We start from the raw sequence: 25500 nt of genomic DNA on the forward strand, positions 1-25500 counted from the left end.
TTTTTTTTTTTACATGATATAGGTGAGAAAGAAGGCTGAAATCACTTTTCAATTTCATCCCCAGTATAGAAGACGATATTGCCATAAACCAACTTAGGTGAAGCACAGACAGCACAGATTACAAGTACAAAATTATGTGTTTGAGCAACACCACATTATTTGTGAGGCAGAAAACTGTTTCCCCAGTAACTATCACATGGCTTCATCTGCCATAGCCTGTGTAACTGTATTATGTACTAAAATACTCCTAAAACTTTAGTTATTTCACAGGAGAAAAAAAAACCAACCGGCACTGACAACTCAAGAACCAAATCCATAAATTTCAGAATGCACGACTATTTTACTGATGGGCATGATGCCAAAAATCTTGAACCATTGCAAGAAATACCCAAAACTTGGTGAGTCTGCAAAGTTGAAGAGGAAGCAGCCTCTCCTTAGTAAGGTTTTTAATGACTTAGGAAGGATCAGTAAAATGATGACTCTAAAAGCATCGGATCCATGCTTTCCCACAGTATAATTCTGAGGAAAGCCTCAAAAAGTTGGGCATGTCCTTTCAGATACAGTATGATGCTACCTCTGGACATGGGAATCCATCACAGACTATGGAATCTGTCTCCTTTTGCAATCAATTAGCGCCCTTACAATTTCAGCTAAGGATGCCTGAGGCAACCCTAATGACAGCTGTGGGCCTGACCTTCAAAAATATGTAACAGAAACTGCCTTGCTGGCCTGGTCTTAGATGGAAAGAAGAATAACCTGAAAGGTCCCCTTTGTTCTATCTTAAAAGGCTTAGGAAGTAACACATGGTCAGACATAAAATGGATCTTATGACTGTAGGAAGTTAAATTAATAGAAGTCTTGGGCAAAGAAGCATGCCCTTCTCAACTCTCATCCACAAGCCTCTGTCTGTCCAAAGATAGACTGACACAACTGTTGCAAGTGAAGTCTTCATAAAGACTAACAGTCACAAAGCATAAAGCCTTAAATATTACAGCATTTGAAAAAAGACAAAACTGGCAAAGTACCAAGAAATTATAAATGGACATTCCAGCTATCACTCTTTCTTTTAATTCCTCAATTTGGATAGACATGTCTTCTTCCAAATGAGGTAAAAAAACCTTCCAGTGCATCAAAGCAGTGAAACTAAAAAAAAAAAAAAGATATTTGGGAATCTGCATTCAGAACTAGTACCATCTCTGCTTCCAACCTTACATCAAATCCACAGTTAAAGTGTTCTGGAGTATAACAGCCTTCAAGTTGGAGGTCCACAAATTTGCATAAAGTTTATTTACATTCTGATGAGAACCCCTTCTAGTTAATACTCCTTCCTTCTTAAGTCCTTCAAATTGTCTGTATTTGTTTGAGTTGCATTTTGTCTAAAAAGTGCAGTGGGTTCAGAGGGACTTGTCAAAAGAACAATATATGGATATGCTGCTTCTAATTGATAAATGAGTTCAGAAAGTTTCTTCCATGCCATCATCACTTATAAAAATTTGCTAAAGTACAGAAGCATTTAAAATTCTCTATCAGTCAGAAAACTATTTTCAACTAGAAAATGGCAAATATGAGAAGTACAAAAGAACACAAAACCAGCATATTACCAACACAGATTTAATCATGAGATGCTCTCTTCTATTTCCAACTTGACAGTTTGTTCAGCATTATTTATTTCTGTGTTTTAGATTACCTCAACACTGATAAATGAAAAGGGGATAGGAAAGAAAGTCCTCTCAGTCAGAACAGTATGTGTTCTAGATTTAGGGTGTCTGGGGGTGGGTTTCCTCATTAACAATAAGACAGACCACACATCCTGACAAATCACAGGAAATACGGAATGTTCAGCATTAAGAAAGGAAGTCCAGGTTTCTTTGCCAATTTAGATGAGATGGAATCGAGCTTACTATCTTGGACAAACTGTAAGAAGTCCCTCCAGCAAAAGCTTGAGCTGCAGCAAGACATTTTCCTGGTATCTCTTGGGATAGAAAATTGCTGTGTAACATTCTAAACAATATTATTTGTTGTTATATACACATTGTTTAGTCTCCTCTATCTGGTTTTCAATGAAGTTATGCAAATGAACAACAGTGAAAGGATACTTGTATCCTCTTTTGCCATTCATAGTGCTGTCAATGCAACTTTCAGATGTGGAAACCTCCTCCAAATTCAATACTGACAACGCAAACCTACATAAGCTGCACAACTTAAAATATTTACCTGCACTTTAGGTTTATAAAGATTATCCTTTGAGGCAAACAGACTCGAGTCTCATGGTTGAGAGGTGCTACTGATGCTTTAAGTTTTAGCCTTCATATTTTTTAGATTCTCTACTGCCTTAGTGTGTGACTCTGAACTTCATATAAAGTGTTAGTAACTTCTCCTCACAGTTTAGTTAGACAAAACAATCCTTTTGCGGCCTGAGAACCAAGGACACTGTTGCTGCTTCAGGCCCAAAAAAGTATAAACAACAGCAAACTGAGGAGAGCAATCTGGGAGAATGTGACTTCATAACCTGAAGCTGCAATTGGACAATTAACCCCAATTTGTAAATGGACCAAAACTTATAAAAGTGTGAAAACTCACAACCGGTTGTCCATCTTGCATAGAGCCACAGCCAGGCTCTTGTACTGCCCACGGTGTATCCTTTTAAGGCCTTTTAATAAATACTTACTTTATTCCTTTAACACTGTCTAGCCTCTGTTCCAGGTAGCCTCTCTAGGCATCACTACAAACATTGGAGCAAAAAAACAGGCCTGTGTCTGACAGAGCAATGATTTCTGCTGCAGAGTTAAAATTATTGTATGTAAATGAAAACCAAAAGATTCTGCAAGAAATCAGCTAAACACCTACAACATTTTCAAGGTTCAGCCTAGTCTAAGGTATGCATGCAGCAGAAAAGCTGTCCTGGTCTCCATTTCCTCCAAAAGAATTTGGAGGCATGGAAATTGAAAGCTTCCAAAATGTGACTTTCCCAATCACTTCTAAGAAGTAGAAACAAAAAAACAGCTTAATAGGAAAGCAAAACCTTACCGTGTCTGAACTTCCTTCCAGCAATATGTTAATTGCTCTGTTCATGTCCCCATTACAATCATGTAGTGCCACTATGCACTCATCCTGGTTTTTCCCCGTCACTTCCATAAGCTGGCAGTAAGAGTCAGACATGTTAAAATATTCAAATTATCTTTGTAAAAATAAGAGTTAGTATCACCACAGATTCAAAAAAACACGCATAAGCTACTGTGTCAGAGCAAACTAAATTCCTAAATAAAGGTAAACACAAATTAAATTATAATCACAAAAGCACACTCTCACTTTTTTTTTCCCCTTTGACTTTATGCTTGGAGATTTCCTATGCAGAACCTGATTCTTGTCCTTCCCACCAGCACAGCTACAGGCATTATTGATGAGGGTATTATGGCTTCAGGAAGTACAAAACTTCACTTCTGGCACATCACCAAAACAAGTTTATAACAACAAAAAGCACTTAATGCTTCAGAGGAGGTTTTACAAAGGAAAAGTCAATAAACCTGCATACACAGCTCTGGGAGGTCAAATTATTTTTTAAAAAAATACCTCAATTTACCTTTAAGCTATGATTCTATGGTTTTTACTTTTCCTGAAAAACAACCACTATACTGGCAAACTCAGTTTACACAGGTGACATTTTTCCCATGTGTGTGTACACATGAACAACCTGAATGCATTCTTTATTCTGATAATTATTCAATTGTGACCATACTAAAGAGATATAGTCTGGAAGAGATCAGCACAGATGAGTTTTGGCTTAAAGGCCAAAGGAAAATACACCAATATAACCATACAGTCATAGTTATATTACCACACAATTTCTTGAAAACAGACTTTACAGGGCAACAGGAGCACCTTTTTCTAGTTAAATTTCTATCCTTGTGAAAAAAGCTTCATCTAATCAGAAACATGCTCTACCTCCAAAACACAAGTCAGCATTGTTACAGGGCATAAAAACTCTGTATCATAAGAAACATACTTGTTTCACTTTATCTTCAAAATCTGTGTCATTCTTATCATAGATCATCTGAGCAAGGCGAATCTGTTCTGCTGTTGCCTGAAAAACAAACATCAAATAAAGTACACAAAATTTAACTATTTTTTTTAAAAAGTATCTCCTAGTTATCACAATCACAGAATACACAGAGTTGGAAGGGACCCACAAGGATCATCAAAGTCCAGCTCCTGGCCCTGCACAGGACACCCCAACAATCCCACCCTGTGCCTGAGAGCATTGTCCAAACCCTCCTCGAGCTCTGACAGCCTTGGGCCATGACCATTTCCTGGGAAATCAGTTCAGTGCTCAACTACCCTCTGGAGGAAGAATCTTTTATTGATATCCAGCCTAGCCCTCCCCTGACACAACATCAGGCCTGTCACTGGTCACTAGTGTCACTTTATTTTTTTTCTCTCAAGATTCTCAAAAAGAATATACACAACAAGCACAGCTGTGCTACAGGGAAGGGATTAACATCTCTATGCCCATTTTATAGTTAAAAAGTTAGCTAGAACAGAAGCAATTTCAACATATTCTAATGTGTTTGAACCACAGTTAAAGCTCACCACATAGACAAGACAACCATATAATAGCATTTACCACAGAAGCTTACACTTTATATTTCTTTTATTTAATATCTACCACTCCAGAGATAGTTTTATCATAACAAATTGACAATGGTATTTCTAAATTTACCAAATCTCTGATGATCCCTGTTCACATCACCTTCCACACCTCTCCCAATAACCACCTGACTGTAGTTTTATGAGCACAAGACTGAGTCATGCCTCAAGATTCTGCTCATGAACAGTTGAACTTCCTTTTTTATAACTGAATACTAGTCTCTGAAAATTGCTAAAAAATCTTGCTCTTGACAAAATATTTGGTGCTTTTGTAACATTTCTGGACAACAAATCCATGCCGGCAACTTCTCCAAAAACTGAAAGACTAAAATGGATGGATGCAGTAAAGAGCCATAAACCCAAATAGGCTATGGCTACCCTAAAGAGAAAACTACTCAAAAACATTAATGGCACATCATACAGGCTGCTCTTCATAGTGCAGCATCTGCAGCCTACTTAACTGTATTCCCATGAAAATACCAAAGATAACTGTATGCTACATAAACTTGGACCTCATTTGATTTCTGCCCAAACAGAAGAGGCTACTATCTCATGCTAGAGAAGGCTGATACTGAAGTGAGCCAGGACCCAAAATGCAAGTTGACGTACTGCAGATTTCATTATTGAGAAGGGGACCACATTATCCCCCAAAATTCTTGACAGAAAGGATTCATCCTAGGCAGTCTCACTTCACAGGATACTCACATGAAATTCTGTACCTCATGAGTTCAGACTTAAAAAGTCTTAAACTGGTTCACTTTTGGAGTTTACCACAAATGCAAGCTTTAGAGAAGATCACCAAGCATAAATCCTGAGTCTAAAAAATTATTCCACCATAAAACACCAGCTGCTTATTGGCGGAGAAGTTACTGCAGCTGTCCCAATTCCTTGAGGGAAGTAATATTTGCTATGCTCAGAGTCAATGTTTCAAGACAATCAGCATTTGTAACTGTCCTAGGTGACCTAGATGACCCAAAAAACCTCATGTATTTCCTATCTTCTCCATGCCAACCTGCCCAATATTATTAGTCTCTTTAAGACCTGACAACCCAGGAAGTGAAACTTGTGTGTTTTACCCCAAATCAGGGAAAGGAGGGGGGGTGAGTCCTTTTAAAAAACAGAGAATGCACACCAATGAGCCCTCTTGTTCTCTCTGGGCTCCCAAAGGGGTTGCCTTGGGCAGGTCTCCCAGTCACAACCCACAAAGCTGTATTTCGCAATCCAAAGCTACTTCAGAGCAGATTTTGAAACACCTTTGCTACTGCTGCCTGCTGTTTCATGAGGAGGGGTTGGGATCCTTTCTTCATGAGTTTTTCAGCTGCTACTCCAGTTCCAGCCACCTGCCATTTGCCAAGGAGGAGTCAGACCCATTCTCCACAAGTTTTCCAGCTGTTGCTCCAGTTCTAGCCATGCCAAGGAGGGAAGTTTCTTCCAGTGTTTCAGCAGCATTGAAGCCTTTTGGACAAAAGTAGGGTTTTTTCCCAGGTTTTGCTTTGTCCCTGTCCCCTGTCAGTTGTTGTTTGAGGGAGAAAGGAGTTGTGGATCAGCAGACTCAGTTGCTGTGTTGATTTTCCTTTGTTTTCTCTCTCTGCCAGTGGTCCAGAGAAGGGGGCTTCTCCGCCATCTTGTCTTTGTCCTCTAGGCCACATGGGCTCCTACGGCTGCCATCATCTTGGGAGGAGGGGGCTTCTCCACCATCTTGTTTTCTTTGTTCCCAGGGGGACAAGGTGACTCAGCACCTTTGTATCTAGTGGTTATTGCTGTTTTTTTCTTTTTAACAAACTGTTATATTTTTCACTTATATCTTCTCACATTTATTTCTCCTTATTGGTGAAAGAGGAGTGATTAAAACTATGAGAAGGTAACTCATTGTGGAGTCTCCACCCCATATAATTGCCTTAAACTAAGACAGTAACAGAGTTAAATACTCTGCACTACTTCACATTTTCAAAGTGTCACACTGACAGGCTGACAGCTTCATATGCCAATCAGTAACAAAAGAGGAGAGCCTGCTCTGGAATTCCCTGTGCCAGCCCTGGTGCCGCCCTCCACAAAAGCTTCCCGGATCAGCACGGTGCTCTGTGTATAGGAGCTTACTCTTTGTATCTACTGAGAGCTCAGCAGAGAGCAGAAATAAAAGGTCTGCTGGTTTCAGAAATTAAGTCCTGATGATCGATCTTCTTGCTCCGACTTCAGCCTCCTCATGCCCACAGCAACTTTTTAGCTAGTGAAGAGATTTTCTTTAAAGATATCCAGAATATAAACATTCAATGTAATTTCTATAAAGACATGATGGGATATTTGACCAGAAACAGGAAACCATTGAGATTCATTTCTTCTGTAAACCAACCTTTTTCAAGTCTGTGTCAGAAGACAAAAATATACAAACTTTATAATACTATCAAATGAACAACCATATCTTTCTTTAGCTTTCCTGTGTAAGGAGAAAGCTTAGAAACACAAGCAGGTGCAATATCACTAACATTTATGCCAGTGGATCGCACACAGATAGAATTGAAGATTCAGAAGAAAAAAAAAACAACTCAACAAAACCCCACAAGATGTGTTTACTATACAAACACCAAATTAATGTCACAAAAAGTCTTGCTTTTTTTTTCCCCAGTGAATGTTTCTTCTTCATTTTTAAGGCACCATTGTTAGAAATGTCATTGTAGTATCCTATAAAACAGTATAATTAGGTTTTAATTGCAACTAAGAAAATGGTAGCATCTTAAGACAGCTAGAACTTCACTCAACCTTACAAGATATATTATCTTTGCAGCATAACAGAGTGAAGGAAATTTTTAACAACTTTGAACTACTAGAAAACAGAAGCACACAAAACACAATGTGACAGTAATAGGCCCGGATCTTAAAATAAAATAGTATATTTATTATCCCGAAACAATGAAAATGAACTGCGATGTAATTTCTTAAATAACTTAAATGATGTTCAATGTGACTATGACAATGAAACCTCCATTTGAGAAAGTAACATAATTCTACATTCAAAAAATGAATCAGTGGTAATTGAATAGTATCATCCCACGTTTCTGTTGATCTGTAAAGCATAAGGAGGGAGGTTCATCTGATCTAAACAATAAAAATATACAGTGCACTAAAACATGTCTGCTGTATATTAATCATCTTTTCCACTGAAATGACCAAACCAATATCTATTAGGCAAGAGGTAGAATAAGTGGGGAAAAAATGCAGAAAAAGGTCTAAGACTTAATGCTTAAAATCAATGAATCACATCAGTTGCAAATATACCCTAGTGATAGTGCAGTCTCTCACTGAGAGCATGCTCCATTAGAGCAGCTGCTTGAGGCCAGATGGAGATCCCACAACCTCTCTAATCCATGACAGTGTCTGTGGTAAACAATTTTTTTCCCATTTAACAGCTGGAATTTCCAGTGTTCCAACTCATGCCATTGTCTATGAGGCTGGCTTCACCTTTTTTATACCCTCTTATGAGGTATCTGAATAGAAGACAACCTGGCCTTGTCTTCTTAGAGATGAACAAATCCAGTTCCCTCAGTCACCACTCATTCATCCTGTGCTCCAGCCTCTCAACCATCTTCACAGCTCCTTACTGGGCTTGCTCCCATTTGCCAATGTCTGCCTTGCATTAGGGAACCCAAAACTGGGCAGAGTACTCCACTGTCTGGCAAACATCAAAAAAGGGGAAGCCATTACTTCTGTCAATCTGCTCATTATACTCCTGCATACTTACTTGTTATAAAGCAAAACCAAATTCAACTTCATTTGTTGAAAGTCACTTTCTAAACCCACACATTAGCATGAATCACCACTATGCAAAGCACTGTAACACAAGGAGATAAGGGCTTGAGATCACATAATTAATATTGTACAGAGCAGAAGAGCCTCTCCATGTTAAAGATCAGTCTAGAAAATAAGACAATTTCCCAGGGGAGCACCTCTAGACTGAGAACTGAGGCAATTCTTGAATTTAATCAAATTTTGAAAAGTACCTGACAAAAGAATAATGAGTTGCCAGGAACAGAGACATTTTGCACTTTAACCCAAGCAAGCACACAACCTGAATATTCTGCTGCTGAGAACCAAGACAATGGGGTAAGAGCTTAATTTCCATCTTGCAGATACTCAAAATAACTTTAGTCTGCTAGTGAACAACCATCTTCATTTCACTTTGTGAAAGCACTGCACAAGAAGTTTAGAATTTTGTGACCTCTAAATATGCTGAACCATGCTGTAGAACACAACATGGATCTAACAAAGCTTTTCCCACCCACCCAAATTCCTCTATTGACCAGAAATTTTCTAGCATCATGAGGCTGGCATATGAAAGAGCTGAGCTCTGAAGACACTAAGGTAACAGGACAGAAATCCTGACAGGGATAGGCATAGAATTCCTCACTCATGTGAAATGTTGCTGAAGAACACAAAGCTCCTTCAGAGACAAGAATACAGGGACAACTTAATGTTGTGCTGGATAACTAAGCAATTAAAGCAAGATATCAAACAAACAGACTTTTCCAAATAGGACCATAGCCCCCCTGCCCCCCCCCCCCCCAATCTTTTCCCAGTTTTTACTGACTTGGGGAAGAAACAAATCGTTGCATGCTCACTTTCAACTCAAAGAAGATTATATAGCAGCACGTACCTGTACTACTTGTTTCTGTGGTTGTGTTGGATGAGAGGTTGAAATTTGCATTTTGTCCCTAGTACCCCGGGTACGTTCACTGACCACCGAAGTCATCATATACAGTATATACAAAACAATGTATGTACAAAATAGAAAATCTGAAAGGAAAAAAAAGAGTTAAGGCAGGATACTGATCCCATACCCCAATAATATACAAATGTAGTAGATTGAACTCTTCCTGCCTTTACCACAAACTCTATACAGAGACTCCTGAGAAAGCAGCTTCAATACACTATTTTTGGATTTATTGCAATCTTTACAGTAAAGGGGTAAATGAAGTGGATAAAAAGCATTTTTGTTAGCTGGCTTCGGTCTGTCTAGATCTCTACTTCCAGACAACATCTGGATCTCACAGCTTTTCCCAGTTATTTAACATATAGACTTTTCTATCTGCTACTCTGCTGAAATTCTAGCTCCAGCTGGATCACTCCTTAGATTTCTTTAATATCTGCTGTCTTGTTTTGATGCCTAGTATTTAACTACTCATACCCACTCAGAATGCAAACAGAAGTCACATTCACAACACAGGCCATTTCTTTCTTCCCTATCATTAAACTGCTTTCCTGCACACATACATGAAGTCATAGACAATGCCCACTCTACTTCCCACTCTCTCATTCTCTCTTATAGAAAAATTATGATCCTTACCTTGAAATACAGCCTTTGTAGCCAATATTTTTATGTTCTCCCTCCCACTTTAAGAAATTATTTACAAAACTACCTATTACCCTGCTTTAAACATACATTGGTTGTATGGCAACAAAAGAAAACAAAACTCAAACCACACCCACCCACCAGTGCTATCCCATTTGTGGTAGTCAGCTTTCATTCTAATTCATTCTCTGTCATTACAATTACTTTGAAACAAGAAATTTATTATTCCCCCTGTGTTTTTACAGCATCTGACACAAGGTTAATTGACAACCATGGCTTATAGTTACTATGATAACAGGAAACAGTCTTGTGACTGGTCAGGTCAGAGTTGATTGCCTGGTTTCTGTCCCATGACACTGGGAAGTAAAACCTGCAAATTTAGGGAACTAAAGACAACCTACAAGTGGTGTACCTGGGCAGAAGATGTGCAAACAAGTGCCTTTACTGCAGCCCAGAAGTACGAACGTGCCTCAATGTGGTATTTACATTCTCTGAACAGAGAGACATAATTCTCTCTCCCAGGATTTTCCTGGGGAAGGTAGTGAGAAGCTCAGAGAAGAGAAAACAATTCTTATGTCTACTTGCTGCTTCCGTTGTTTGGCACATATGGAATGTGTTATGGAGATTGCTTACCAAGAGTGATTTGTTACTTGGATTCTGCTGATAGTTGTTTAGATTGATTAGCCAATTGGGTGAAAGCTGTGTCATGACTGTCTCAGTCACAGGTTTTTCTTTAGTATCTTTTTAGTGTAATATCTTTTTAGTATAGTTTTAATAATAGTATTAGCGTAATATAATATAACTTAATAAAGCATTTGTTCAGCCTTCTGAATCATGGAGTCAGAGCACATTATTCCCTACAATGAGGATGCCCTAAATCGATACCTCAGCACACAACTTGTCAGGGCAGCAGCTTTGATGTAAGCTGCTCACTGGCATTCACAAGGAATGGGTACTCAACAAATAAAGTATCAATCAACTCATCACAATTTGAGCATAGCACAATAAGCAATGAAAAAAATAAAACCAAGCACCCTTACAGAGAACATGACAGAGAGCACTAGCCTCTCTGAAAAACAAGCTAATAACTTCACCTATGATAGTGTGGAGTTAGCCCACTGTGATTTAAGATATGTTAATTCCACTGAGTCTCAATTTGTTGTTTAATCCAGGTTTGTTTTTCAGGATGAAAGGGTACTTTAAGGAAAAAGACATGCATGCAAATATTTGAAACTCCTGGGGGGATGAAGCAGCACAGGAAGATCAGCTTGCTGTGAAAACAGCCCAAACAACCTGAATATAACAAGATCTTTAGAGAATGTCCTCATCTTGCTGACAGCAACTCATGAGCAGCACAATTTGGCAACAGGTCTGAAGCAAAAAAACAGTGATGGTAAGAGCCTCTTCCTGGCAGCAGTATGAACTTGCACTTGCTTCAGACAACTGTGGAAACACACCCGCAGTTTGACGGTCTCCATCAAGCCAACATGGGCATGTTATAATCCATTTCAGATGTAATAGTCATCTTAAAGCACAATTGGCAGTAGACACAACAACCAGCCCAACCCCAGCACAAGAAGCAGCTGAAGGGCCCTGCTCCACCTCCAACAGTGCACTGACCAGGGCAACATTACACCTCCCTGGCATGGACATACCTTCACCACACCTACTTTAAAGTACCAAAGCAACAGGAAAGAGGAGGGCAGTTAGCAAGTGCCTTCGAATTACCATAGTAACTATAATTTTGAGCTTTAAGTGGGATATTACTAATAAGATAGGGATGTAGCAGGATGCTCTGTCTGGAGTGGGGGTAAAGCAACTTGAACAATACCTTATTTGCAAAGCTATCACTGGTGAATGGAGAAGGGGGGGGGGGTCATGCAGCTGAAGAAATCCTAAAGCCAGACTGACTCATCAGCCCCAAAGTTAAACATCCCGATAGAGAGGTAAAAATATGGCAGACGTGGTAAAGTACCAGAGATAAAGGAACCAACAAGTGATAGTACTGATAACTTATCTAAAGTTGCTGACCTGACACAGCTGTTGACTGACAGTCAAACACCAGTATAAAATCCCAGTCCTGCTTTTTAATGGTAGGGTCTTCTAATATTATCCTTTCTTGGAGTACATGTGGAGATTCCTTCCTTGAGTGGGGATGCCCCCCAAGGTTATTCCTTGAGACTAAGCAACAGATTTGCCCACAGTCATTGGTATGGGTGTAGCAGATAGGGCCTGGCGTTCGGAAGATCTCGTGATGTTACGGGAAGACAGGGCCCCTGCCCCCTTAGATAAGAAAATTAACATAGGAATGTAGCCCCCTAAAAACCAGATTCCAGTAACTTTCCACTTGCCCAGGTAACTTTCCATCCCCTACTAACCATAGATGGTAAGGACAGACCCTCACCTGACATAGAAGCCCCCTAGACTATAAAACCCCACGGGAAGAGAGAATAAAGGCCTTTGATCCTCCACCATATTGGTGTCCGCGTGTTTCTTAGGCCCGAGCGACCCTGGGGAAATGGGTCGCCATGCCGTTTCCTGAAACCAGGCCGCCTGCCTTGTATCAGAAGGCAACATTCTGGTGCCGAAAACCCGGGAAGCCGATCAGCGCCCGGGGAACGGGAATTCGCCTGGACAGGAAGCAGCGGCTGCCAGCGGCCGGTTCCGACTGCAGCGTGGGGAGACGTCCCCGGACCAGCAAGGAACATGGAATCCTATGCAAAGGTCGTATCAGATACGCATGCACAGTTTAGGATAGAATGTAAAATTAAGTGTGAGCTCAGGAATTCTAATCTTGCTATTGCAAGGCTCCTAGAGCTCGGGACGATTGAACGTCCGGTAAATATATTATATTGGGAAGTGCGGGAGAAGCACACTGCCGCCTTAGCAGAGGATACTAAGTCCTCAGGCAGTAATAAAAGCCTCAAAGCGTGGGGGAAAGGAGAAGAGGCCCTACGCAAGGCATTAGAAGAACAGGAGACGTGGAAAGTCGCGCATATACGTTTATTTCTTGCAGTAAAGCGGGGGGCAGGGGCCGCGACGCACACAGTGTCTGAGAGCGATCGGATTGAATGCGGGAATATGCCGGGGCCGGGAGCGTTCCACCCCTTCCCGAGCCTGAGCCCAGACCCCCCAGAGCCCCCAGGAGACCCCCCGGAGCCCCCATGGGACCCCCCGACCCTCTCGCGGAGCCCGCCGGGTCCCAGCCCCCCCGCGGAACCTTCCGAAAAATCCGCGGTTTCTCTATGCATCCCTTCCCCGCCGGCCGCCAGCACAGCGCAAGAGGCAGAGCGGCACGCGCGGTTCTTCTGCCGGGGACAGGCAGAGGGGGCGCGGAGTGCGGCCAGATTGTCGAACCCCGCCGGGACCGGCGGGGACTCGCCGCCGCCATTTGCGTTTGAAGGTACCGCCAAACCACATGGCAAGGGCGGAAGGGAAGAGGCGGGGGGCAGAGATGCAATCAGTCTGCTTGACAACGCATGCACGGGCGAGGGGGGAGAAGGGGCGGCCCTTGCAGTGGAGCGGGAGACCAATCAGAGCACTCTATTCAAATTAGGTCCTTATAGGGCAAGGACCTCCCCCACCAGGAGGCGGGGGGAGCGCAGGGAGAAGGAACGGCACCACCCCCGAAGGGAGGAGCGGGGTCGGACCGAGCCCGGCTGGGATTCGGAAACCGAGAGAGCAGAATTAATACGGTTTCGAGCGAAACCGAATAAAGCTTTAAACAATATCGGGAAACGGTCGCAACACAAACTCACCGATTGGGGAAAAACAAAGACAGCTTGTAGGGACCGAGCGCCGGCAGCCCCCATGAACGCTTTCCCGGTGGGGGTTGCCGGAGCGCAGGGAAACCAACGGGGGGCATATACCCCAGTTAACCTAAGAGAAGCCAAAGCGATTTCAGAAGGAGGAGTCAATTCAGCTGTAGTACCCACGTTTGTGAACGACCTTTCTAACAATAATGATCTGTTCACTTTTGATATTACGCAAATAAGCCGCATGCTTTTTGATGGGGCAGGGCGGATTCTATTTAACCAGGGGTGGCGGGACGACCGCGTTAGCCCGGGCTTCTGGGGAAGGGCAGCAACTCAGGGAGCTGTCCCCAGCCAGCACAGCTTTCCCTGGCAGCATCCTCGCTCCGGGCACGCCCGAGAGAGATCTGTAGGAGCTGCGGTAAGACACCCCGATGCAGCGGCCCAGCCACAGCAACCCCCAGGGGGGCAGGAGACCCTCGTGCCCTGTGCCCTCACAGGGAGCGGTCAATTTTGCATCCCCGCTTACGGTGCAATGGCAGAGCAGTCGGACCAAACAAAGTGATTAAAAGCGTGCCGAAAGGGAAAAACGCAACCTACCCTAAAACCCTACCCACTAGAGTTAGCAAAGTCCCAACCGGCCATGCGGAGGTCTTTCAGACAGACCGTGCAGCCAGATCGTACTCAGACCCAATCCTTCGTATGTTAGAAGCTACCTTTATATCCCTGAATGAATCCAACCCTAACCTAACCGAATCCTGCTGGCTTTGCTACGATGTCAAACCCCCCTTTTATGAAGGAATTGCTTTAAACACCCCCTTCAGTTACTCCACAGCCGATGCCCCTCACCAGTGCAGATGGGAAACCCCTCGGAAAGGAATCACCCTGAGCCAGGTCACAGGCCAGGGCAGATGCTTTGGCAATGCAACCCGAGCTAGGCGGAGAGGCAACGTCTGCACCAAAGTTGTCAAGCCTAACAGGAAAAACAATAAGTGGGTAGTCCCATCCACACCTGGGATGTGGGTTTGCCAGCGATCTGGAGTGAGTCCCTGTGTGTCTCTTGCCAAATTTGATGACTCTAACGACTTTTGTGTCCAAGTTCTGATTGTTCCTAGGGTCCTGTACCGCTCAGACGAAGAGGTGTACCACCTTTTTGAGGAACCCAGCCGGCTTCACAAAAGAGAAATACTAACAGGTGTAACTATCGCAATGCTGCTCGGTTTAGGAGCGGCAGGAACGGCAACGGGTGTCTCAGCCCTAGCGACACAGCACCAAGGACTGTCCCAGCTGCAAATGACCATCGACGAGGACCTGCAAAGGATCAAGAAATCCATCTCCTACCTGGAGAAGTCAGTCTCCTCTCTCTCGGAAGTGGTCTTGCAGAACAGGCGAGGTCTGGACCTCCTGTTCATGCAGCAAGGGGGCCTGTGTGCCGCCTTGAGAGAGGAGTGCTGCTTCTATGCAGACCACACAGGAGTCGTGAGAGACTCCATGGCAGAACTCAGAAACAGACTGGCTCAGAGGCAGAAGGACAGAGAAGCCCAACAGGGCTGGTTCGAGTCCTGGTTCAATCAATCACCATGGCTAACCACTCTGATTTCTACCCTAATAGGTCCATTGGCATTGCTACTTCTAGCGGTTACCTTCGGACCTTGCCTGCTGAACAAGCTGGTCTCATTCGTTCAGGCCCGCCTGGAACGGGCCAACATCCTGTTCATCGGCCGGCGAATCCAACCAGGGAACACTGCCAGCCACAAGTCCTAACCTTGACTGGCGAAAACTTACTCAGATGTACCAAACCCCTTTTCCCTATCGAACTACAACCTTATACCTCATTTCAGTGTATGACTACCTCATTCATTTGTGAAAAAGGGGGGGGAGATGTAGCAGATAGGGCCTGGCGTTCGGAAGATCTCGTGATGTTACGGGAAGACAGGGCCCCTGCCCCCTTAGATAAGAAAATTAACATAGGAATGTAGCCCCCTAAAAACCAGATTCCAGTAACTTTCCACTTGCCCAGGTAACTTTCCATCCCCTACTAACCATAGATGGTAAGGACAGACCCTCACCTGACATAGAAGCCCCCTAGACTATAAAACCCCACGGGAAGAGAGAATAAAGGCCTTTGATCCTCCACCATATTGGTGTCCGCGTGTTTCTTAGGCCCGAGCGACCCTGGGGAAATGGGTCACCGTGCTGTTTCCTGAAACCAGGCCGCCTGCCTTGTATCAGAAGGCAACATATGGGTAATATCAATCTCTACTTAATAATTGCTTTTTCTAGCTTTAATATAATTGCTTTAAAGATAGTGCACTATACTAGTTAGTGTGGTGGTGCATCCTCTCTCCACCCTCAGGCCACACTATGATCTGAGAAATGCACATTAGGCCTTGGCCTTGACAGCAGCACCTGGGCTGAGCTCCTCTTGAGCTTATCAGAAACAGTCTGCTCCCAGAAACTGGTGCTGTTTAAAGAGCTCCTGCTTTTTAAGAAACAGCTTTGGAAACTTATTTTTCCTGCCCGAATAACCATCCAAGTGGACTAACATTTGTTATTGAACTTTCTTTGAAAGTTACTGCCCCAAATTGTGGCCAGGATGGAAAATTACTATGATTAAAGCCCACTCTCTTGAAGCCCTATAAACAGCAGTCCAAAGTGAGACCCTTTGAGCTTTCCTGGACCACAGCAGGATGTGACCAGCAACCTCCCTCTGAGTGGGGCCTCTCAGAGCCAGCAAACTCTCAAACTTGCTATACTTGGAGGATCACTGAATGCCAATGACAGATCCCAGGCTGATACCCTCACTCCTCAAGGTTCAACCCTTCACCCACTGACAAGATGCAAAGGCATCCAATGAGAGTACATCACTGATTTCAAAGGGAATCTTTCATAGGTATATACCTTGTATATATTCTTTAGGCCTGTGCATGTGAGTGTGAATATGCTATAGTAAATGGACTAGGAACATTGCTCTCATACATTCTCAAGTACTTTAGATTTGTAGGTAAATTGGCTGGTGAGTTACTATTCCGCTATAGTAAATTCTACATTAATCCTTAGTTAAATTGTTTAACTTAAGCTATCAATTAAGTGTGGTTAAAACCTTTGGGTCTAAACTGTTGGTCAAGTCTGGGGCGCAGTGTAGCAAGGGGGTCTACTCTCAACTTAAGTGACTCAACAGGAGAGTCTTATTTCTTTTTATCCTTACCCCTTGTGTAGCACAGGTTCCAAGCCAGAGGGAGTGGTCAGGGTGAGCATTTTGCATGTGAACCACTCTCTCTCTTTTGTACACTTGTTATTGCTGCTGTTAGTCTTCATTTTTTTTCCCCCCTCATTTCTGTTTCCAGTAAATTGTTCTTATCTCAACCCTTGATCTTTACCTTTCCTGCCTCCAATTCTCCTATACAGTAACCCACGGGGGGAGAGGGGAAAGGTAGGGGGGAACAAGCAGCAGCAGTTTTAGTGGGAGCACTAAATTGGAGAATATTATTCCTAAACCACAATACTCTAATCGCAAAGTTACTCAGGATTTCTCAAAATGACAGGGCTGGGAAAAGGCTGCAGGATACTGCTTCATGATAGCATGACTACTGTACATGTACAATGAGTGTAGATTTTACTGCTATGGAGTAGTATGATATAAGCATGAGAAAAAAAGTGGAGTAAAACATACATGTCTGTAGCTGTCGTCTAAAGCATTTCACCACCTTTATTACTGCTTGAAAGGAAAAAAGTTTCCAAGAGTCAGATGTTCCTCAGGAGTGGTGCTGATTACTCAGTGTCTGTAATGTCCCAAGCCAATAACACCAAACCTGAGCTTATGGATACTGGTAGGATTTCTGTGGTAAACAGTAAGAATATTGATGGCCAGGAGTAGACCTGCATCACTGGCAGAACATCACAGGACATAGAAAATGTATTATCAGTACACTTTCATGTTTTACCAATAAAAGAGGATTGCTGCGAGTGGCCAGAGTACCAACACGAACATATAAACTAACATATACACTTCCACTTATGTTAGCAAAGCATACTGAATAAACAAGTGAACACTCTTAAAACCCACTGAGTTGTTAGTCAAAATTATTATTTTGTCAATTCAATCTATAATGACCTAAGAACACCCCCAATCTACAGAAATCAATACTTTTTCACTGCCAGCAAAAAAATGTTCATTTCAAGGATTACTATTCCTAAACAAATGTTATACAGAGCAAGAGAAATATACAAACAGGTCTTGCAAATAAAGACAGCATTGTTTTGTAAGAGAAAGAAATGTTCACCATCAAAAGACTGGAGTTAGGCAATGGCTGGTTACACATTGAGAGCCCCTCTCAAAAGCATGATGTGGAAGGGGGAATGAACAGGACATGTTTTCCACTAGTAGAGCAAGTTTCAATCATGAAAGTCAAGCAATATGATTAGCATTATTTAAAAAATAAAATTTTCTAACCTCACAATATCTGTCTTTGCTATTATCCCAGTGTCTCTGCCTAACAGATGCTTTACATTTTAGTATATACTGCTGATGATTATCCTTGTTTTAATCAAAATCTGCCAGCTACACCCAATAAACATCCAACAGACTTGCCCTCAACTTCTTCATAAACATTCAAACTACAGATGCAACAAGTACCCTTATTCATACATGAATTTCTGAAGGAGGAATCTAAACTTCCCCAAAATCAACTTTCACTGGTATTTAAAAAAAACAAAAACTAAGGACAAGTGCACCAAAATTGGAGAAGTCTAAATAACTTCAACCTAGGGCTTTATCTTTCACACAACCAAGGCAATCTTCAGACTACTAAAAACCTGGTTAGCAAAACCCACCTAGCTCTGCTGATGTCATAAAACAACATTCCTCATTTGCCCTGATTCTGGAAAATCAAAAGAGAGTGAATGTCCTAGAAGATTCAGAGGACTCAGCCTTATGTTTCAAACATCAATATCTACAAAGTCACTATTGTCATCTTTTGATGCCTTTCTGCAAGAACACCACCATTTTAGATAGCAACCAGCTGAACTTCCAAATGCCAAAATAATAAAATCCTGATCCCTGTCCTAATTATAAGCCTTATGATTGCAAGGACCTGCAAGATGCACTAGTTACCAGCACTTACAACTGACTGTAACATAACTTTAAGTAACACAGTTAGAAAATAATATGCAGTTAGTCTATATGTCTAAGCACCACTCTCAGGACCATCACAACTAGAGGATCTTACTAGACCATAACATAGACCAGACCACAGCTATTGCCATGAAATAGAGAGAAAGAGGAGGGGAAAGAAAAAAAAGCTGAACTGGTCCACATAGAAATATAATATATAGAAAATAGGAATTCTCTTTGAGAGGCAGCCATCATGGGGAGCATGCAAGGAAGGGGTAACAGCAAGTTCATTTTTAAAGTATGTTTCTTTGCTGAGTAATAATTGAAGAAAACGTCTTGGCTGTCTGATATTCCAAGACCTGAAGGAAAAATTAAATACATGTTCCTGTCATCTCTGATAGAAGGACCTAATTTCTTGTTCTCTGTAATAGAAAAGATTTTCCTTATGCAAACCCTCTCTGAAAGGAGGTTGTAGCCAGGTGAGGGTCAGTCTCTTCTCCCAGGTGACCAGCAGCACAACAAGAAGACAGCCTTAAGGTACACCAGGGGAAGTTTAGGCTGGACAGTAGGAAGAAGTTCTTCACAGACAGAGTGACTGGGCATTGGAATGGGCTGCCCAGGGAGGTAGTGGAGTTGCCATCACTGGAGGTGATTAGAGAAGACTGGATACAGCACTTAGTGCCATGGTCTAGTTGACCAGGTGGTGTTAGGTCATAGATTGGACTATCATCTCAAAGATCTTTTTAATCCTAGTTGATTCTGTGAAAAACTACCAAAGTAGAAGAGAGAACGTATTCCCATCACTCAGCACACCATATGCTGTCCTGAACTGACTCAGTATCTTGGGTCAGGAAACAGAGAAACCACAGTGGCTCAGAGGTGAGCCCTGGTGCTTGCACAGCCATGCACACATTCTACTTCCTCTTGCTACAGGAGGAAAGGAACACCTCCATTTCCAAGTCCTCTGTAGAGAGATAGAATGTAAGAAAATAGTGCACAAAATAATCTCACCCCTGAAGAGTTGCAGCTGTACATAGTGCAAAAAGTACTCTCATACTTGAAAAAATGCAGCTGTAATAATCACCAAAGATTAAGAACAAGCCTGCTCTTAAGTCACAGCTGTGTCCAATAAGAAGACAAGTGCTACAAAACAGTGAGTTAAGTGGCAGTGAAGAGAGTTAGTTTATCAGTTGTGCTGTGAAGGGAACTAGAGTCAGCTGCTTTGTGAAAAAGAAAGACTCAGTGCTGCAGAGAGATGTCCATGAGAAATCACCAAGAAGGTATGAGACTTTTGAAATATGATACCAACAGTCCTCTGCTTTCTTATTTTCTAGCCTAAGGAGATAAAAGAAAATACTAGCCAAGTCAATACACAGTATAATTCCTGTTTATTCCATCACTGCTACATTCACTGGTAAAGAACCATCAGTATTTCAAATTTCTTCATACCTGTTTCTGAACAAAGAAAAGCAGAAATAGTAAAGCCCTTGGTATTTTTCCTCCTAGGGTTTCCTTAGTAGCATTCAGTGAAAGGGCACTACAGCGTCTACAACTTCCAACAAAGAAGCAGCTAGCAGAACTACAGCCTGGTCATCCCCTGCAACAAATATTCAGACTGAATTATACACTGCATTAACTAGGAGGCTTGTAAAAAACATTAACTAGTTCTTCACAAAATGAGAGGTTTTTCTAGCTGAGGAGAAAAAAAAACAAAAAACAAAAAACAAACAACTAGGTTTTTCAGGGATGAAAATAATTACCCTCTGCAACCAGAAAACATCCTTCCTGAAGTCACACACAAGTGAGGATGGCTAAGCAGAGTTTGGGAGAAAATACCATGACAAGAGTTTTAGTTCATGTTTGGGACCTGGTTGTATATTCATTCAAAGTTCCATCCATAGCGCAGGTAGAATCCAAACAGTTTATTCTGTTAAAATCAAGTTTCAGCTCATATCTAATACAGCACAACTGCAAACTGTCACCACAGAAACAGTACCAAGAACTGAAAGCTGTAAAAGATCATTTTTATTTATCCGCCAACTCTGGACTGCTCCTTCTGTTGTCATAACCATTGTTAGCATCTTGTCTAGATTTAAACAAGGTGGGTTTTTATTCATTTCTTTTGATATGAAACCTCATCCCTGACCTGCTTCAGTTGGAAAACTTGATTTTACTCCCAGGTTTTCCTACTTTATTTTGAGCAATATTTTTCTCATGATCACAACTTCTCAACTTGGTGTCACATGTAAATTCACTTATTCTTGTTATGTTGCCCTAAAATTTTCCACAAGGCCAGGTCTATCCAATTTACACCAAAATTATACCAAACTATCCAAAAGAGATGAAGGATTAACAATCTTTACAACTTCAAACATACTACACGCTAGAAAGGAGCAGATAAATCAAGTGCCCTCCACACAATCTTATCAAAATAGTCATCCAAGCTGTTCTTGTGTGTTTAGCATAAAAAAGATTAAGAAACTAACTAGGAAGCGGGAGATAAATTTTATTTTGCTTTTTCAAAGATACCAAAGAGACAAGTTACACATGATGTCAAATTGCCAAAGTTCTTACTGCACTTAATTCAGTATTTATTCTTTCCAAAAGAAGTGGGGGTGAACCACCCTTAAACTTCTCCTAGACCCACAGTCACTGCTCCAGCTCCCCATATTTACCTTTTTCTGCATGTCTGGGCTTATATCTTCTTTGGCTGCCATGTGTTTTCTGTCTCTGAAAGGAGGTCCTCACTCTCCTCCTACCATTTCTTTCCAAACCAGACTAGCTTATAATAAAACTTAAGAATGTGCAGTGAATATTTTTTAAATTTGAAAAATCTGAATTAGCAAATAATTTTTCTTAAAAACTTCCTTCCTATTGATAGAGCATTAAGAAACTTTTTTCACAGGAATTTATTCACTCATTCTTTTTAAAGCTTACATCTCATTTTAAGTACACTTTTGTATTCTACAGGATCATTCATTACCATGCTGTACTAACAGCCCTTGACCCCACAGACATATGCTGACTTTATATGCTGTGCAGCGCAACATTAAAATGCCTAAGTAGAAAGCATGTTTTCTAAAACATGCCAAGAAGATGTCACCTATTTCACCATCAATCTATAAAACCAAGCACTCTGCTGCAAGATCGAGTTATTCATTTTGAAAGAAAAGGGATTTCTACTCCTCACATCTCAGCTTATTTATATTAATTGCAGCACCTCACCCTTAGAATTCTGAGACTGCATCTAGACTATATGCTTTGCTATCTATGGTGTTCAATTCCAGCAAAAGTATTAAAATATTACAAGTATCAGCTTTAGCAATCGTATTGCACCTCAGCCTAAATTATCCTACATGCTGTATGTACATTAAACCATTATTTACAATCCACACAATTCCAAGACAGAACATACACGTGACTTAGGCAATTTTATCGCTATCAGACAATTAAATGTTTGACCTGTTTCTTTCCTTACAGAACCACCAAATTATAGCCTTCATTTCAGCTAGAGCAAAGACAGCCAATTACTCATTATTTGCAATAACAGAAGTTATTTGGATTTGAAATATGCATCTTATTGCATTTTCACAGTATTTTAAACACACATCCTAAACCCACCCACCTCTCCACCTATCAAGAGTCAAGAATTAGTTACCACCACCCCCAACACTAAATTAAATCATTGATCCACCTCCTTCTCAAAGGCATGTAAAAGCATATGGCCTTGAGTTTGTCTGAAAGACTACAGACTTGACTATGTCAAGTAGCTTAACCTAGAGAAAAAGAAAGCTTTGAGGAAGGTGTCTCAAAGCATATAAATACCTGAAGGGAAGGTACAAAAACAGAGCCAGGCTCTTTTCAGCAGTACCCAGTGACAGGACCAGAGGCAATGGGCACAAGTATTTTATGATAAAAAACCACAATTCGGTTAACATTTGAAACCAAATAGAGGAAACAAAAGAGTTTTCAGAAGCCATATGCTTCATTCTATATTATTATATCCATCATCCTCAAAACACTTAACAAAATAAATACAGTTGAAAATAAATTATTTTCTTTGCTCAAATACAGTTGCAAATAATAATTCATTTTCTTTGCTCAAAAGCAATCTCAATATGGTCTCTAAAACATCATCCTACTTCCAGGAACAGTATTTTAATCATAAGAAATACAACTAAAATGTTCTAGATGAAGCCTATACCACACAGAATAAAATTGCAGAAAAACTTCCTCTCTCTAGAGCTCATCATTAAAAATGTTTAGGAATATGATCATGGCTACTGAATTTAAATTTTACTCCTTCAACCACAGGGCTGCCTAACAGATTAAGATGGACTCCCCCCCCATTAAACCAGGTCAAAAAAAGTACAACCTAATAATTTAAATCTAGAGGTTAAGAAAGTGTTTGTGTTTTCTCCATTTAACTTTGGATTCAAATAGTGAATGATCCCGTAACACAAATTCCACTGAATCTGCATCTTTTGCAGATCTGTAATAACCAGTGTTTCCTGTACAATAAAGCAAAAAAAAATCCCACTCCAACCATAAAGTTTACAACATAAATATTACTTTGAGCAAACCTTAAGTCTTGAGAAAGATCAAAGATCTCTCAATATGGAAAACATTTCATCATTTTTAATGCAAAATGCTACACACATTCAAGTTAAGAACTCCTCCAAGCTCATCTATTGGAGGACTGATTTAATAAGCTAGGGAGGAAGGGGAAAAAAGCTTGGCAATTTTACCTTCAAAAGAAGCCGCAGTGTCCTGCAGCTTTCACAAAGACAGCTAAACAAAAACCCAAAAATTCAAGAGAACTGAGAGTAGAAACAAGTCCAAGGGAGCTGAGCAAAGTTGTTCACATAAGCTATATTACAAGCTTTAGTCTAGAGGGAACATAAAACAGTATGCTCAGCAAAATAATTATGCTATAGTAAAAGCAAGCTGAAAAAGCCATGAGATCTTAGGCATCAGACTGTATCACCTCTAATCTGTCTTTAGTCACTGTTTACTCTTTGCAGCATTGCAAAGTAGTGGGAAGAAAAGGGCTGAGGGTACCACACCTGAAACAGCCTGCAGGAGCCCCAGGCAGATGGGTAGTTCCAACAAATTCCCAATTTGGATGGCCAAAATTAAGGAGTATGGACTTTCAAGTCAGAGCAAAACAGAAAAACCCCCTGTATTATTTGTAAATTATGAACCTGAGGCAATCATAAATGAGCTACTTCACCTTTCATCCTGATTAGGAAAGTTATATGAAAAACAGTACAAGTCAAAACTAGGTCTCTGAGAAGCAAAGAGGACTTAATGGGCTACAAACAAGCAGATTGTATTAGAGAAAAACAACTATGAATTCAACAAAATGCTCCGGCAAAATAACAATACATATTTCCTTTAGCACCTTCCATTCAATAATTTTGAAGTCTACAAACACAACACTAAATTTCTTTAATTTTCAGCTACAAAGGGGATAAGTCATTTGGCTTCTCTTTTACCAAGGCCAAATGAGGCTTTTGCAAACTCAGGCACAGAAAACAGGTCTTCAGAATCCTGCTCAGGTGCTTTAACCAAATAAGAGTCAAAGATAAAATTTAAAAAATATTAAAATATATTCGTTTGTATTCCTAGTCTTTCATGAAGTACCTATTCAAGTACTGGTACTAAACATCACTTAAATTGCAACTAAATATTACTATCATTAGCAATCAATGGTAATAATTAACAGAACAGTAACAGTCCATGATACATAAATTTCTCAAGCACTATTAATCAGCATACTATTCTGCTACAATCAGTATCACTAGGAGGATACCAACAAATGTAAAACATACCAAGAAATGTCATTCTATGAGGAAAGCATCACAGAAATCCATGAAAGAAATGTAAAACACCACAAGTCTACTCCTAAATTCTATAAAGGTTGCTTAAAAAGTGGAAAAACTAAAAACAAACAAAAAAACCCCAAACCAAAACAAAAAACAACACACCACGAAAAAAAAGAAGCAACCAAAAACCACACACACATTCCTGATAACAACAAAGATTTTTTTTGTTTGGGTTTTCCCTTAGCTTCCTTAGATTTTAGTGGTGAGTTAGTAACTCCAAAGTCCTCCAGAACTGTCAAATTCTTTTGCAATTCATAGCACCAGGAGCTTTTTTGAGGACTGGCCAAAACAATGCAAGTGAAACAGTCTAAATTTCTGAATTTACATGCCTTTGTTTTTATTACTATAAACACTTTTTAAAAAATCAACATACTGATAAAACTGCAACTGGAACAGAGCTTGCCCCATTCCCACTCCTCCCTACCTCCTTTAAATTGCTGAGGTCATAAACACAGCTGCCTCATTTTCTACAAAATTGATTTACACTAGTTAATCCAGTTTCTCAGTGTAACCTTCCAGGAGTCCCAAACATCATTAATGCTACAAAATGATTTAGCCTTGCTTGCTTTCAAGTTATCTAGTGTAAGGTTAAAAATATATTCTTCAAACAAGTTAGATCAAACCACCACAGAAAGATCCGGCCCAGGTATCAATATTGAGGGAATTACTAAAAGGCCCTAGTTCATATTAAAAAGTAAAGACTCTGAAGGCTGAATTGCTACCATTTGTTGTGAAGAGCTCTGCTTCAATGGCAAGTGC

At 40.9% G+C, this 25500-nt stretch overlaps 1 protein-coding gene across 6 annotated transcripts in view; it reads right to left on the reverse strand.

Annotated features, from left to right (window-relative positions):
- LOC135460424 (ubiquitin-associated protein 2-like) overlaps positions 1-25500 on the reverse strand; it is a 211888-nt gene that overhangs the window by 184731 nt on the left and 1657 nt on the right. For all 6 annotated transcript variants that reach the window (XM_064737240.1, XM_064737241.1, XM_064737239.1 and 3 more), the window contains exons 2-4: positions 9293-9432; positions 4004-4081; positions 3028-3138 (exon numbers count right to left, since the gene is read on the reverse strand). In XM_064737240.1, the coding sequence (XP_064593310.1) occupies positions 3028-3138; positions 4004-4081; positions 9293-9391 (288 nt within the window). In that variant the 5' untranslated portion in view covers positions 9392-9432. The remainder of the gene's footprint in view (positions 1-3027; positions 3139-4003; positions 4082-9292; positions 9433-25500) is intronic.

The sequence above is a fragment of the Zonotrichia leucophrys genome, unplaced genomic scaffold (genome assembly GCF_028769735.1).
Source record: "Zonotrichia leucophrys gambelii isolate GWCS_2022_RI unplaced genomic scaffold, RI_Zleu_2.0 Scaffold_44_408678, whole genome shotgun sequence".
Lineage (NCBI taxonomy): Eukaryota > Metazoa > Chordata > Aves > Passeriformes > Passerellidae > Zonotrichia > Zonotrichia leucophrys.